The sequence below is a fragment of the Myotis myotis genome, unplaced genomic scaffold (genome assembly GCF_014108235.1).
Source record: "Myotis myotis isolate mMyoMyo1 unplaced genomic scaffold, mMyoMyo1.p scaffold_m19_p_3, whole genome shotgun sequence".
NCBI lineage: Eukaryota > Metazoa > Chordata > Mammalia > Chiroptera > Vespertilionidae > Myotis > Myotis myotis.
The window spans coordinates 186,330,396-186,346,103 of record NW_023416335.1 but is presented as its reverse complement, the minus strand read 5'-3'; the positions used below and the strand labels follow the sequence as shown (position 1 = coordinate 186,346,103).

General features: G+C 39.6%; 1 protein-coding gene across 3 annotated transcripts in view; it reads left to right on the top strand.

Moving 5' to 3' along the window:
* PTPRO (protein tyrosine phosphatase receptor type O) overlaps nucleotides 1-15,708 on the top strand; it is a 214,382-nt gene that overhangs the window by 146,480 nt on the left and 52,194 nt on the right. For all 3 annotated transcript variants that reach the window (XM_036300652.1, XM_036300653.1, XM_036300654.1), the window contains one exon: nucleotides 192-312. In XM_036300652.1, coding sequence (XP_036156545.1) covers nucleotides 192-312 — 121 coding nt within the window. The remainder of the gene's footprint in view (nucleotides 1-191; nucleotides 313-15,708) is intronic.

Here is a 15,708-nt window from a genome sequence, read left to right as displayed (position 1 = left end):
TTTGCATTTGGCTCAGATCAGGAATTTATATCATTTTTAGAGGAAATAACTTATTCATAAGGTTGTAATCACTTGTAGATTGCAGCACAGAACAGAGAGGCCATGTCTGTGATAGTCCTGTAATTGTTTAGAATGGTATTATAGTTCAAGTTGATCAGAAGGTTAAACCCTTGATTTTGATGATCTTGCAGGTAACACGCAATGTCATGACTGCAATTCTCAGCCTGCCTCCAGGAGATATCTACAATCTCTCTGTAACTGCTTGCACTGAAAGAGGAAGTAATACCTCCCTGCTCCACCTTGTCAAGCTAGGTGAGATGAGTCCACAGGTGTGAGTGTGAAAGTGATTATGCTGGGGAAACTAGTATTTGCATTTCTTAGTTTAGCATGGTCTTTTCAACTCAGGGAAATCACACAAAAAAACAGTTCACTCTCTTCTAGAAGTGAAAAATAGCCATTTATACTACCAGAAGAGTATGTTCATCTTAGTATAAGTTTCTGTAAGTGCAGTGCTTACTGAATTGGGAGATAGGAGTGTCCATCAGTCATAGTAAGCTTAGAGAATCTAAGGAGTCTCAGGATTTAAAGATGGAAGGATCTTTGCGATTATCTAGCGCAGTGTACTCAACCCATCAGAAGCCATTTCCTTTTCATATCACTATTATGTAATGCTCTCTTTGATATCTACAATTAAATGCATAAGAAAAATAACCCATGTATTGATATTTTAAAATTTGATATAACGTCTTAACTTTAATATAAAATCAAGATAAAATAAAATAATCCTATATAATAAAAGCCTAATATGCTGTGTCCAGTCATCTGGTTGGCCGTTCAACCAATCAAAGCATAATATGCTAATGATATGCTAAGGACACTCAACTGCTCACTATGATGTGCACTGACCACCAGGGGGCAGACACTCTGACCAGTAGGTTAGCTTGCTGCTGGGATTCAGCCGATTGGGACTGAGTGAGATGGGCTGGACACGCCTGGAGCCTTCCCACGGCTCCTTCCCAGCTGGCCAACTTCCTATGTCCCTCCCCGGCCCTGATCATGCACCTGTGGGATCCCTAGGCCTGGCCTGTGCCCTCTCACAATCTGGGACCCCTTGGGGGATGTCAGAGAGCTGGTTTCGGCCCAATCCTGTAAGCCAGGCCAAGGGACCCCACTGGTATATGAATTCGTGCACACACCGGGCCTCTAGTTTATAATAAATGGATATGGATTCCCTATGTATATGTTCAGATACAGCTCTTCAAAAAAATCATAATGAAATTACTTGATAACTATACATTGTTAATATGAATAAGTTGGAGTTTACAAGAAGTAAAAGGATCAGTAGTTCTTCCATATAAGAACTATACAAATAAATGCAGAAGTGAACAAGTTTATATTGATTAGTTATAAATAACTGAGCAAGCATAAGTGCAGATAGAATAAAACCTAAAATTAAGAGAAGTAATAAGAGACTAGATACATTTTCATCTGATAAAAGAAAGAGGGAAATAACCTTAATTAAAGTAGAAATAACTTGCCAAGAAAAATAATAGGCTGTGGATGAGAGGAAATGAGGAAAGTATGATATTCTTGGAAATGAGCTAAAACCTATTGTGTAGTGTAGTATCAAAATAATTTTCTGTATTATGAAAAACAACTAAGATATGACCCTGTGCAACATAAACACATCTTCTACATTCAACAATATACCATGCATTGATATATTCATTTAGTTTCTAATAGTTTAAGGGACCTCAGAGATGATCATCCTATAACCAGCAGCAGGCAAAAGAGGATTGATTGGCAAAAAATTGTATGGTAAACCTCAAGGGACAGTATCAGTTTAAGAGTACTGACCCCCAAAATAAATGCATTCCAATTCAATATGTAATTTTCACAGCAGAGATATTTTTTTTAAAAAAAAATTAAAATATATAAAATGGCAAAACATTTTAAAACACTTAACATAACTCACTGATATCACTGTTTCAGATGTCTGCTAATTTTAAGCTGTGTCTGAGTGTATTCATGAGTCTCAAATAGCCACTGTTATTACATATATTCATACATGCAGCTAAAGTTAATATGGATCCAGGGTATTTTTGTTAGCAGCTTAAATACCATGAGTAGCATGGCTGACATTTAGAAGACTCCTAGAATATTCCCAAGAAAACAAAGTGTAATATTTCCTTAGTTTACCCAATAGTTGCATTCTCTGTAATTCATTGCACTAAGTCTTAAATTTTTTGTCTTATATTTGCCAACTCAAAACTAAATTCTTGCACTGAAACCTTTTAAACTTAAATAGGTAGTTGGAAATACATAACATATTGAATAAACACTATGGGCAGAAAAAGCCAATTGTTACATAATTTTGAGATCACTTCTTAATTCCACTTGAATATCCTTCTTGCTGATAGCCTTCTTCTAAGTTATTTTAACTCCTTGAAAAAAAATCCAATATTACATGGTAAAGTACTTGCAATTATATTTATAATGAATTTATTCTGGTGTGACATTAGAAAGTCACATGGTACGTTGGATATGGACAATTATTCTGTTCGGAGCTTTCTTCATCATTGCAGGACATCTAGCATTTCTGTGTCCTGCTCACAAAAGTCCAGTTAACTTCTGTTGTAACTATTAAAAACATTTCTGTAAATTTCAAAAGTACCCTCAGGGGGGCAGTACTTTGCCTATTGAGACTCTGGTAGAGTTCAATTTTGGGCACTACAGGCAATCTGCTCTTCTTCCCTAGCAGTCTACACTTGAATTCTAAAAATGTGGCTATCACCAGCTACCAGCATTTCATGATCTTCCTATTAAGAAAAAAATAGCCTCTCTGTCAATTCCAACCATTACCTGAAAATTTGCCCAAGTATAAATGTCAGTTTAAAATTCATTTCTGGAAAAGTATAACTATTTAAAGATTATGCTCACGTTCCCCATGCCTTTCTTTCCCCAAGCTGTATCATTACCAGTATCTGTGATTCTCAGGGCCTAGCTGCTGTACCCAACTCATTTGATTTATTAGTCTCTCTTAAAGTGCAAGTTCAGAGGTGCTCTTACCAAAATAGCATTCAGTGGACCTGTTGCATGCTTCACTGTCACTTTTATATGACATTATGGGCTAGAGATCCAGTGCACTTCACTGGGGGAGGGGGTGTCCCTCAGCCCGGATTGCGAGAGGGCGCAGGCCAGACCTAAGGACCCCATCAATGCATGATCAGGGACAGGGAGGGACATAGGAGGTTGGCCAGATGGGGAGAGACCACAGGAGGACTCCAGGGTGTGTCTGGCCTGTCTCGCTCAGTTCCCATCAGCTGGACCCCAGCAGCAAGCTAACCTACTGGTCAGTGTGTCTGCCCCCTGGTGGTCAGTGCATGTCATAGCAACTGATCGACCAGTCAACTGTCTACCCCCTGTTGGTCAGTGCACGTCATAGTGAGCAGTTGAGAGGCCTTAGCATATCATTAGCATATTATGCTTTGATTGGTTGAACGGCCTACCAGATGACTGGACACTTAGCATATTAGGCTTTTATTATTTAGGATGATCTATGAAGCACGTATGGGTTAAAGTCATAAACTGGGACAATTATACTCACACTACATTGGAGTCTGAGTAAAAACCATGATAGTATCCCAAACTTATCATGAGGTTTTGGGCCTCCATAGATCCCTGTTAACAGACAGGGCTATTTAAACTAGCTTAGAAAGTTCTTTAAATTTTTCAAGAATGAAAGGCAAGTTCCCACAGAAATTATTTCTAGTGAGTCAGAACCCTTAGAACCAATAAGCTTTTCCTTGTTGATATTTTAATATTGCCTTTATAGTATACTGCCTCTATTTTTTCTTTCTGAAAGCCAGATTGTCTGTATATAATGTATCTATTCTCAGCCTTCCCTTCCTCCACCCTAAAAACTAAATAACCTTACTTTCTATTCATTTGTCTATTTTTTATTCTACTCATCACATTACTGTATTTTATAAGCTCTTTCAATTTCCTGTAACACAATGCCTTTCCTACTGTAGATTCTCAATAGATACTGAATGAATTGAATTGAAATTGCCAACCTCAAAATTGAAAATAGTATTCGAATTAATATTTAACCAAAATAAGTTTCACCTTTCAGAGAAATGAAAACATCTTGCTTTTGTAATAATTAAATTGAAATTATGTTTCCTTTTACAAAACTTTGATGCTTGTCACTTTATGTTTCTTTAAAGCATTTACTTGGTATACATGAAAGTGAAATTAATTTTATTTTACAGAAAAATACAATTTCAGCACCCAGATTTTCAGGGCTTGTGTGAATCAGAATGCTGTTGCTGAACCTAGACCAAAATTGGTTGGGTTAACAATCCTAATTCAATTTCTCTGTGGCAGAGGCCTGTTTGGAGTCATTCTACTTGCTATTAAGGAGGACAAGATTAGATATATAAAGAAATCAAACTATTAATGAACCCAGTACAATATAAATTAATTCAAGGTGGCATGTGTAAGGATAAAGAACCTTCAAAACAATTGCCAAGAATTTTCAATTATTATGTCACCAACTAGAGGCCCAGTGCATGAAATTCATGCACTGCGAGGGAGGGATCCCTCAGCCCAGCCTGCGCCCTCTCGCTGCCCAGGAGTCCTTGAGGGTTGTCCAACTGACAGTTTAGGCCTGCTAGCCAACAGTCAAATATCCTTAGCACTGCGGCAGAGGCAGGAAAGGCTCCCACCACCGCCACTGCACTCGCCAGTGTAAGCCCGCCTTCTGGCTGAATGGCGCTCCCCCTGTGGGAGCACACTGACCACCAGAGAGCAGCTCCTGCATTGAGTGTCTGCCCACTGGTGGTCAGTGCGTGTCATAGCAACCGGTCGTTCTGCCGTTTGGTCTATTTGCATATTAGCCTTTTATTATATAGGACTAGTGGCCTGGTGCATGAAATTCATGCACAGGGGCGGGTGTCCCTCAGCCCGGCCTGCACCCTCTCCACTCAGGGACTCCTCAGAGGATGTCCGACTGCCTAAACCGGCAGTCGGACATCCCTCTCACAATTGGGGCCTAAACCGGCAGTCGGACATCCCTCTTATAATCCAGGACTGCTGGTTCCTAACCACTCACCTGTCTGCCTGCCTGATTGCCCCTAACCACTCTGCCTGCTGGCCTGATAGCCCCCAACTGCACCCCTTCCTGCCTGATCACCCCTAACTGCCCCTTGCCTGCCAGCGTGATCACCCCCAACTACCCCTCCTGCCAGCCTGCTCACCCCCAACCGCCACCCACTGTCGGCCTGCTCACCCCCAACTGCCCCACCGCCAGCCATATTGCCCCCAACTGCCCCCCATGCCAGCCTTCTTGGCCCCTCTGCCCCCCCATGCTGGCCTGATTGCCCCCAACTGCCTCCCCACCGACCTGATTGCCCCTAACTGCCTCTGCCTCAGCCCCACAACCATGGCTTTGTCCAGAAGGACGTCTGGAAGGTCTCCTGGAAGGTCTCCTGGTCTAATTAGCATATTACCCTTTTATTAGTATAGCTAAGCATCAGAAGGCATGTTCCAATAGTAGTGCTGTTCGCAGGGCTTTGAGCCAATCATCCCATTAAGAATTTTAGGTTGCCAGAAGCTTTATGGTTCCTCTAATGGTACGTGATGATAGCTCCCTTTGGCAGTCAATAAATGTGTCAATCAAATCTTCACTAGGACTTGTTAATTCACAAGAACTCACTGGTCTGCATTGCAACTGTGGCTTCAACCAGCAACCAGTCACAACTTCTAGTCTTTATAAATCTATCTGAAACTCCATATAAACAAGACAAGAGGAGAAACAGGAATGAGAAGTGTTGGACATACCACAAAATAGGTCTCTGGTAATAGAATAGCCATTCATTCACTTAACAAATATGTACTGACAACCTTCTCAGCAATGTTCAGATGCCAACGTACTTGTAGTAATGAACCTGAAGGACTTTTTCACTTGCTATTCACAACATGCTTATGATCCAATAAAGGGAGAGATAATAAGTACTTTATAGAGCATTACAATGGGATAGTGTGGTACAGAGCAATTATGTAATTAAAGAAAACACAACTTTCTTTGAGGAAGCAATGAGCACATATCTGAACAACAAGAAAGTATCTGCAATGAGAAGGTTGGGACAGAGCAAGCTAGGTAGAGGGAATAGGCAGAGGCCAGATTATACAGGACTTGTAAGGCATACAGCTGAGATTTTATTTTGAGTGCAATATGAAGCTATTTAGAGAATTTAAAAATAATAATCTGACATATTTAAAATAATCCCTCTGGTTGTTCAAGGGAGAAAGGATGGTTGGGTCAATAATGAAGGTGGGGAGACAAATCAAGGGACTACTTGTCCTTATCTTTAAAGACAGCATTCTAGCCTGGATGGTGTTGCTCAGTGGTTGAGCATCGACTTATGAACCAAGGGGTCACAGATTTGATTCCTGGTCAGGGCACATACCTACTTTGCGGGCTCAATCCCTAGCCCGCAAAGCAGGAGGCAACAGTTTGGTGTTTTCTCTCATTGATGTCTCTATCCCTTTCTCTTCCTCTATCTCTAATATCAATAAAAAAAATATTTAAAAACAAAACAAAAGAAACAGCATTCTAAATCAAACAAGTGCCATGGGAAATGATGGTGTCTTTGACCAAAGTGGTAGTAATAGAGATGAGAAAAGTGGACAACATTCAGGTGCTATTTTTGGAGGTTTTGTTCACAGGACTTTCTGAAGGAGTGAAAACAAGAAATGAGAGACAGGGAAATTAAGAATGAATACTGGGCTTTGCTCTTGAGCATCTAGGGTGGATGGTGTTGCAATTTGCTGAGATTGAAAAGACTGGAAAATCTAGAGAAGTAAACTTGGGGTAAGATGAGAATCAAGGTTTCTTCCTTGGAAATAAAGATATTGAGAAAACATCCAAGTGCCATTGTCAGGTAAGGAGATTATTGATACAAGGATATCAGGAGAGACTTCTAGGCTGGAAATAGAAATTTGGGGGTGTCTGGATAAGATCACCAAGTAGTAGGCAGAAATAGAGGAGAAGAGAAGCCCTGGGTCTAGCGTAGAAGATGCACCTCAGCACTTAGAAACTGAGCAGAGGAGGAGAAGCCAGCAAGAGAGACAGAAGAAATAGCCCATGGGGCCAGAGGAAGCCAAAAGACAAGACTGTCTACGCCACCATTGCCAAACTTCTGCCTTACCCTGATCATAGCTGTGCTCAGGCAGGTTCAAGATAAGGAAGTAAGTAACTTTAGTGCTGGGAGAGATTTGTAATTTAGTGCAATGTCCTCATTTGAGCAAGCTTGAACCTTGAGAAATTTGACCCACCACATACTGTTGAGCCTGTGTCTAGAAACAGTGATCCAGTACTGTTTCTTGTGATCCATCTGTTGCTTGTGATTTCCTGCATTTGGGTGGGTTTTATTTTTAAATAAAAACTTCCATTTTCTATTAACACATTTAACAGAACAGGGAGGAGACACACACCCATCTGTGTGGGTTCCTGTTTTAGAACTTGGATATTAATGACATTGGCTTGATTTTTTTTAACCTCAGTCATGAAAGATTTTATATAAATTAAGAATCTGTAAAACATAATTGGACTATAGGCCAAAAAATTCAAAGCCTTTCAGATGTTAGGAATTTGGGGAATATTAGAATCTGTTACTTTCTCTCATAATATTTCAGATTATAAATAATTACACACATCTGGATGAAATGTCATTTCTAACTGTATAAAAGCCCAGTCATCACATGCACTAACCTTTATGGTCTCACTCCCAGTTGAGAAAATCTGTTTATTATTATGTTGAAGCCATTGAGTTTACAATTTTGGGTAAGTTGCTTGGAAATACACAGTTCTCATATTTGGTAAGAAGTGAGTAAAGTGCTGTGAGTCACCGTGTACTGAAGTTAAAGTTCCTCTCCTCTCCTATCCACCCATGCTTTTCTTAATTCTCTCCTACTAGTGACTAACTTGTTATCCTCGTTAACCCCACAAAAAAAAGAAAGAAAATGTATTTAATAAAATAAGAATGAGAATAAATTGTGTCAATGGAACACAGAGAAGGAAGGGACGAAGGAAGAATATATACTATATGCTGCCAGTCAGTTAAAAGAAGCTAATAAAATATTTAAGGTACTATACTGTTTAAAATATGAATTCATTCTGTCAGTCAACAAATACTTATTAAGAATTTAGCCCTAACCGGTTTGGTCAGGGGATAGAGCGTCGGCCTTCGGACTGAAAGGTCCCAGGTTCGATTCCGGTCAAGGGCATGTACCTTGGTTGCGGGCACATCCCCAGTAGGAGGTGTGCAGGAGGTGGCTGATCAATGTTTCTCTCTCATTGATGTTTCTACCTCTCTGTTCTTCTCCCTTCCTCTCTGTAAAAAATCAATGAAATATATTTTTTAAAAAAGAATTTACTATGTGCTATGCACTATTCTATGTGCAGAGGACACAGAAATAAATGGGGGAAAAAAACTTCTACCCTTATCTAGTGAAAAAAAAAGGGATGATAAATATAAGATATCCAAAGGTGATAAGTTGCTTACAATTGAAGCCAATAAGGGGGAAGTGTTATGGGGACTAGGGGGTACAGTTTTTGTAGGAGGGGAGGAATAGGGTAAGCTGCACTGTAAAAGTGATATTTCAGTGAAAACCTGGAGGAAGGAGTGAGCCTTGTGGATAACGGGAGGAGATTCTGTCGGGGCAGAGGGAACCACAGTGCAAAGCTGCAGAAGGACCGGTGTGCTTGGCAAGTTCAAAGACACGTCAGGGAGGCAGTGTGGCTGAAGTGAAGTAAACAGAAGAGTCGTAAATCAAAGAGCCAAGAGGTAACAAAGGAGCAGATAATGAAGGGTCGTGGAAAAGACATTCTACTCCGAGTAAGATGGCACTCCTTTGGATGGTTTCAGCAGAGAAGTCACATGACCTGGTAAGTTTCACAGGATCTCTTTGGAGAGGGTAGGCTGTTCAGGGCTAAGGGTAAAGGCAGCTAGACAAGATGACCGTCCATCCCCATTGACCTCTTTAGCAATCCTTTTTCTTCCCCAAACTATTTTTAAAATATTTCTATTGATTTTAGAGAGGAAGGGAGAGGAAGAGAGAGATAGAAACATCAATGATGAGAAAGAATTGTTGCTTGGTTGCCTCCCACACACCCCCTACTGGGGATCGAGCCCGCAACCCAGGCATGTGCCCTGACTGAATCAAACCTGGGACCCTTCAGTCCGCAGGCTGACATTTTATCCACTGAGCCAAAGAGGCCAGGGCTACTTTGGACACTTTTGATCAATTACATGATCACCTTAAAGTTAGGAGGCTATTTCATGTATCCAGATATGATATTATACTTGCTTGGATCAGGATGGTAGTCATGCAGGTGATAGAAATTTTATTTTGGAAGGACAGAGGTACTACTTATGGAGCTGGTAAACCTTATGGCAGAGGCAGTTTTGGGGGAAAAATCAGAAGTTCAGGTTTTGGGTGTGTCATCATTTGAAGGTGTCAATTAAACATTAAAAAGCAGACACTGAGTAGGCACTGGAGCTTGGAGTCTTTAGGATTGGAAATACAAATTTCAAGAAACCAAATGGCTGAGGTTATTGAGGAATGAATAAAGAAAAAAGAATGCTGTCCAAGGACTAAGTCCAGGGGCACACTATCCTGAAGAAGTGGAAGTAGTGAACAGGAACCAGCAAAACAATCTGAGGAGTGGCCAGTGAAATAAGGGCCAGAAAAATGTGATGTGCTAAGCGCCAAGCAAAGAAAGTGCTTCAGTGAGTACAGTGGTCAACTTTCAAGCCTGCTGATAAGTCAAGATAAGAAGTGACCGTTGATCTTCACAACCCAGAAGTCACTGGTGATTGGAGGAGGAGGCATTTGGATGGAGTGGTGAGAAAAAAAATAATTAAAAGGATTTCAAGAGAGTGTGAAAGGGGAAAAACTAAAGATAGCTGGAATAACAAAACTTGTGAGGAGTATTATTGTAAAAGGAGAGAAAATGAGCAAGAGCTGAAAGTACCCAAGAGTATTAATTTGTTTGGTTGGGTTTTGCTTTGTTTGTGTTTCTTATTTCCTTAAATAGCTGGAAACAGCTTGTCCATGCACTAATTAGAGTGATTCAACAGAACAGGAAGAATTGATGATACAGAATAGTTGGGGTGAAACTTGTTAGAGCAGTGGTTCTCAACCTTCTGGCCCTTTAAATATAGTTCCTCATGTTGTGACCCAACCATAAAATTATTTTCGTTGCTACTTCATAACTGTAATGTTGCTACTGTTATGAATCGTAATGTAAATATCTGATATGCAGGATGGTCTTAGACGACCCCTGTGAAAGGGTCGTTTGGCCACCAAAGGGGTCGCGACCCACAGGTTGAGAACCACTGTGTTTGAGTGATGTCCTTGCCTGGGCCAGAAGACATGGTCCAAGGTACCAGTGGAGGAGGTGGCCATAACCTGGATGAATCTGTAGTAAGATGATGAATGATAGCGTATATGGGCATTAATGGGGCAGATGAGTAGGATGATGGTGATGATGGGAGTTTGTGGAAGGTTTTCCTATTGACTTCTTTGCAGAGGATCACTGCTGTGCTACTCCTCTTGTACAGACCCGCAGGGCCAGCAGCCCCATGCAAGCATTGTTTTCTGCGTTAGGCTGTCAGGCATGTCACTGTTCCATGGCTCCATTCCTGCACCTGAGGCTGACCGATGCCTCTTCTTCATTTATCTCTCCCATTTTCCACTGCAGTCTTTGGGGTTTCACTGCAATTTGCCAGCTGCCCACAGCTAAGCCACACAACTTATGTACTTCCTTAAAAGTGTTTCTCCTGTCCAACAAAAAATGACTTGCATGTTTCACAAGTTTCTTCTGAATTGGTTAGAGGTATCTGGATGGTGGACTCATAGGGCAGTGACTGATATTTTGCACTGATTTATGTACATAATAAGCAAGTGCCCAGTCTGGATAAGTAGGTCTTCTGGGCAAGGGAACTTTTCAGGAGGCTTCATTATCCCCAGTTACATGGAAATGAATGGAAAACACCCATGTTGGGGGGAGGAAGTTAGAAGTATGAAGGGCCCTTCACTAGGGGTACAGAGGTTTGGATTCCAGTTGCGGCTCTCAGGGATAAACTGTGTTACCTTAGAAAAGTGACCCAGGCCCTCTGGAGTTCAGCTGCCTCATCTACAAAATGAGGGTCTGGACTAACTGGTCTTTAATGTTCCTTCAGGTTTTAGAACTTAATTCATGCATGAGTTCAGAGTTAAGGCAACAAGGTTAATGATACATAAGAGCAATGATTTTGATACATAAGAATTCTGCAATATGTAACTCCTAACTAAATAAAAAGGCTGAGTATAAACACATATCTCTGGAACCAAAAAAGAGGAAGTCAGAAATTTTATTTCGAAACTAAGTAAAGTTAAATGAGAGCTTTTTCTGAGCAAATCTATAAATCTTAATTTACATAAGCTGGTAAAACCATAAATACACTCAGTGATTCACAGAAGGGAATATTACATTTGCTATTATTAAGCCATAAAGAATTTATTTAAAATGTAATGGAAATGACAGGTATTTCTAATTCCTGAGCAAATGAAAAATTTGTTTTGTTTATGAATAGGGCCTAATTATAGTTTAATGCTAAGTATTTGCCTGAATTTTTTTTTTAAAAATTTCCAATGTTGTTTTTAAATGGTCTAATTACTTATTAAATGTACCTAGGAAGAGAATTACCCAAAGCCAACAAGAGAATTGGCCTAATAAACTTCAGTTTAACAAAGGTTTTCTTGCTCTTTAGTATGATTTTTCTTCTTCTTGATTTTATTGCATGTCGATCTTAATTCACTCTCAATAATTTACCTATCTCTTTTTTCTTCTTTCAAATTAGTGCTTTCTTTTTTAGATGTTTTGACTAAGTTGAACATAATTTATGCAGTTTACACCTTAAGTCACAGATGCTTTTTTTGGCCAACTTTATAAGCTTATTCTGCTTAAGGTAGAACTTCCTGAGTTGAAGAAAATAAAAATAGATTTTAAAGACATATGGTAAAGATGTTAAAGACTATTGTTTGTATTCTAGGATACTAGCAAATTGCTATCAGTGAGGCTGAGGGTTAAAAATAGATTTTGTCACCACTGATCATTTTTTAGAATGTTTTTCTATTAAATTTCTCTTATCACCAATGTTCTGCATTTGTAAAATGACTCAAGTTTAGAGGTATGAAATGTAAGCAGAATGAATCTAGTTGGCCCTTATGGATATAATCTTGACCTCATTAACATCACCCTATCAGCAGCTAAACTAATGGGTCACATTAAAATAAGAAACAATGTAATAACTGTCCGGGAAAGCTGGATTTTAGACAATAAACGCATTCTACTCTGCTCCAAGGCTAAATATTACACCTGGCTCCCTTTGGAATTCTCTAGGAAATAAGAGATTTGCTGCCAGAGCCGAGAATAAGAATTAGACACTAGCTTGTACTTCACTCAAGGTCACCTTCACTCTCCAGAGAGCCTGCGCAACAGCTTGAGCCCCTCCTAATCCAATCTAAATTAAATGGTAGAGGTAGCTTTTCAGCTTTCCATTCTGCCTGTGGTCTGTGCACTGTACTTGATCCCTTTATAAAATTAGTTTGGATTCCCAACTCATATAGGAGAGGCATTGACGAAGAGGGAAGAGGAGGAAAGGGAGAGGGCCAAATAGTTCACTGCAACAGCAGCAATGGTAGAAAGCTTTTAGAGAGTACTGAAAAGCAAACCCTGCATCTAAACCATATTTTGTAAAAAATAGTCTATATTACCCACATCCATAGATTCTCACATCAAATATCATAGACTCTGGTGGAAGGGGCTTGCCGGGGTGGGAATGACTGGGCGGGGTTGGGGGGATCAATTGGGGGAAAAGGAGACATATGTAAAACTTTAGACAATAAAGTAAAAAAATATATCATAGACTCTGAAATTATTTTAACCAAAAGGGAAGCTGGTGTTCTGGACCAGGGCAATTTTGAATAAGTTAATATTTAAAATGAGATTTAAAGAGATAGAAAATGGTAATCAGATGTTCTATAACTAATATCTACATGACTCTTTATATTATATAAAGTGTTGTTGTATATATTATCTTAAAGCTCATTTATTCTTGATAACATGAACAATGTGTGCCTATTCCTCTCCTTTATGAGCAAGGCTATATTTGATATTTTGAACAATAAGAGACTGTACTGGTTTGTTTGCTAAGGCTGCCGTAACACTTGGCCTATTTGGATTTGACACAATAGACATTGATCACAATTGATCATGGCACAGGTAGGATTTAGCAAGAGCAAAGTGGTGTTTTGAAATGATTTAAGCCATCATTGACAAATGAAGAAAAAGCCAACTAGAGGCGGGGAAAAGGAGTAAAGGATACTGTAATGACCGATATGTGTGATGACAAAGCCTGCAACATAATGAAAAGAATAGATAAAGGGAATAAATGACAACAATTATTAAAAGATATGCTGTCTGGCACAGAGCAGCAAGAGAGCCTCAATATAGTTATCTTAGATGATTGAATGAATGGTGGTACTCCTGAGAGAATCAGGAGTAGTTTGAAATTAGAATTGATTTGTGAGAAGGCGAGGACTTCAGGTTCCATTTTGATCATATGGAGTTTGAGGTAATAATGAGATATTTATTAAGTGTAGATTGGAAATACATGTGTAAAAAAGGCAGATCTGGAGATTAGTAAGGATTCGGGCAATGTTCATATCGGATAACTAAACTAATGTTATCTACCTATGAGAAAAATGTATAAAGAGGTGCCCTAGGGATTCTAATCATTGTCTAATAGACACACTCTGAGGAGCAGTTCAGTGGTGTATAATTTTTCTAGAGAAATAACCCAGGCTCAGCCTAACAAGTAATTCATACCTACCCCCAGACAAACTCACACTTGCTTCCAAAGGTCCAAGTTCTACCCAAGTCAGAATCACTGGAGGATTTATTCTCTGACTCATAACCCTATTAGCAGTGTGGGAACTGGAAGTTGGTCTCTGTTTATCAACAATCTTCATCAGAAAGAAAGTGAGACAATACAGTGTCTGGAAGAGTAGGCAATCCATTGCAATTGAGAAAGGGCTCCTGACATCTATTGTAAATTATTCTTTTCCAAGACTAACTCATCTCTTTCCTCCTTCCACTCTTCTTCCTACCCTTGTCAAGATGACTCTGAAGAGGACAAAGACTTCTTTTTAGTTGGACACAAATTTAGGTGACCTGCAATAGATTATGTCAAGAATGATTCTGAAATACTTCTTGGGTTCCGGATAGGACCATGATGATGATATTCGACAAAGAAAGCCTAAACCTTCCAACACAAAGGCATTCACTTGTCAAAGGAGTGAAAGGCTTCCAGGGATTTTTCAAGCTCTTCTAAAACCTAAGAACTGTAGACCAACTTAGGAGAGTGGGGCTGATCATAAAAAGAAATCCAAGCAAACAGTGGGAGCAGTTGTCTGTCAGTGACACCCAGGTGGGCAGAGTATGCTGTTACGTAAACCCAACAGCAAGATATGATATGTCCAAGCAAGCAAGGCCAAGGCAGTCTGACAGAAGGTCACAGGGACCCTGGTTTAAGAACTTGGGTTCAGACATAGCCCTTTGTATGCAGAATGTCATCAAAGGAAAGGCAATGCCCCAAGGACAGCGGCGCAGGGAGGGGGGTCAGCAGAGATTCAGGAATTGGGGAACAAGACAGCAGACCACTTCCTAGAACTGGGAACAGGCAGGGGTTGGTCTCAAGCCAACAAGTTCAGTGATTCCATTACTGAAAATGAGAATGAAGGGGCCTGTACAGCACAGCTTACATGACTAATGAATTAATTTATTGATCATGATTAAAAGAATACTATAAAGAAATCAGTTCACTAACAGCTTATTAACTACCTAGTCCCTTTCCATTGGTATTTTTTTTTAAATTTTTTTCAATTACAGTTTAATTTAATATTATTTTGTATTAGTTTCAGGTGTATAGCATAGTGGTTAAACAATCATATACTTGAAAATGTGTTCCCACTGTTATTTCCAGTTCCCATCTTGCACCATACATAGTTATTACAATATTATTGATTATATTTCCTATACTGTACTTTGCATTCCCATGACACTTTGTGACTACCAATCTGTATTTCTCAATCCCTTCACCTTTTTCACCCAGTCCCCTAGCCTCCCCTCCCCTCTGGCGATCATCAGTCTGTTCTCTGTAGCTGTGGGTCTGTTTCTGTTTCATCAATCTTTTTCTTTAGCCAAGAAATCTTATCATCTAGTTAGCTTTACCCTTTTTAATGTTGACTATCACTTCAAGAAATCATTCCTAACTAAATTATTTTAAATAGTCTCAAGAGAAAGGAAGGCAAGTTGTTGACTAACCACCAGACTGAATCTTTTCCTTAGTAGGGAACACACACATCACTTTCATTTTCTCAGCCTTATGAGTATAGGTGCTTGTTTCTTACCCATAAAGTTCTGGATTATCAGGGCCATGCTAACGCCAGTGTAGATGACATAAAAACTATTAATAGATGATGTCTGTAATAAACCTGAAGTAGGAAACAGAACTGTTCCAAAAAAGAGAAGTATAAAATAGAAGAGGAAAAAAGGCAGTTAAGATGACTGTCTTGGTGAAAGGAGATATTTCA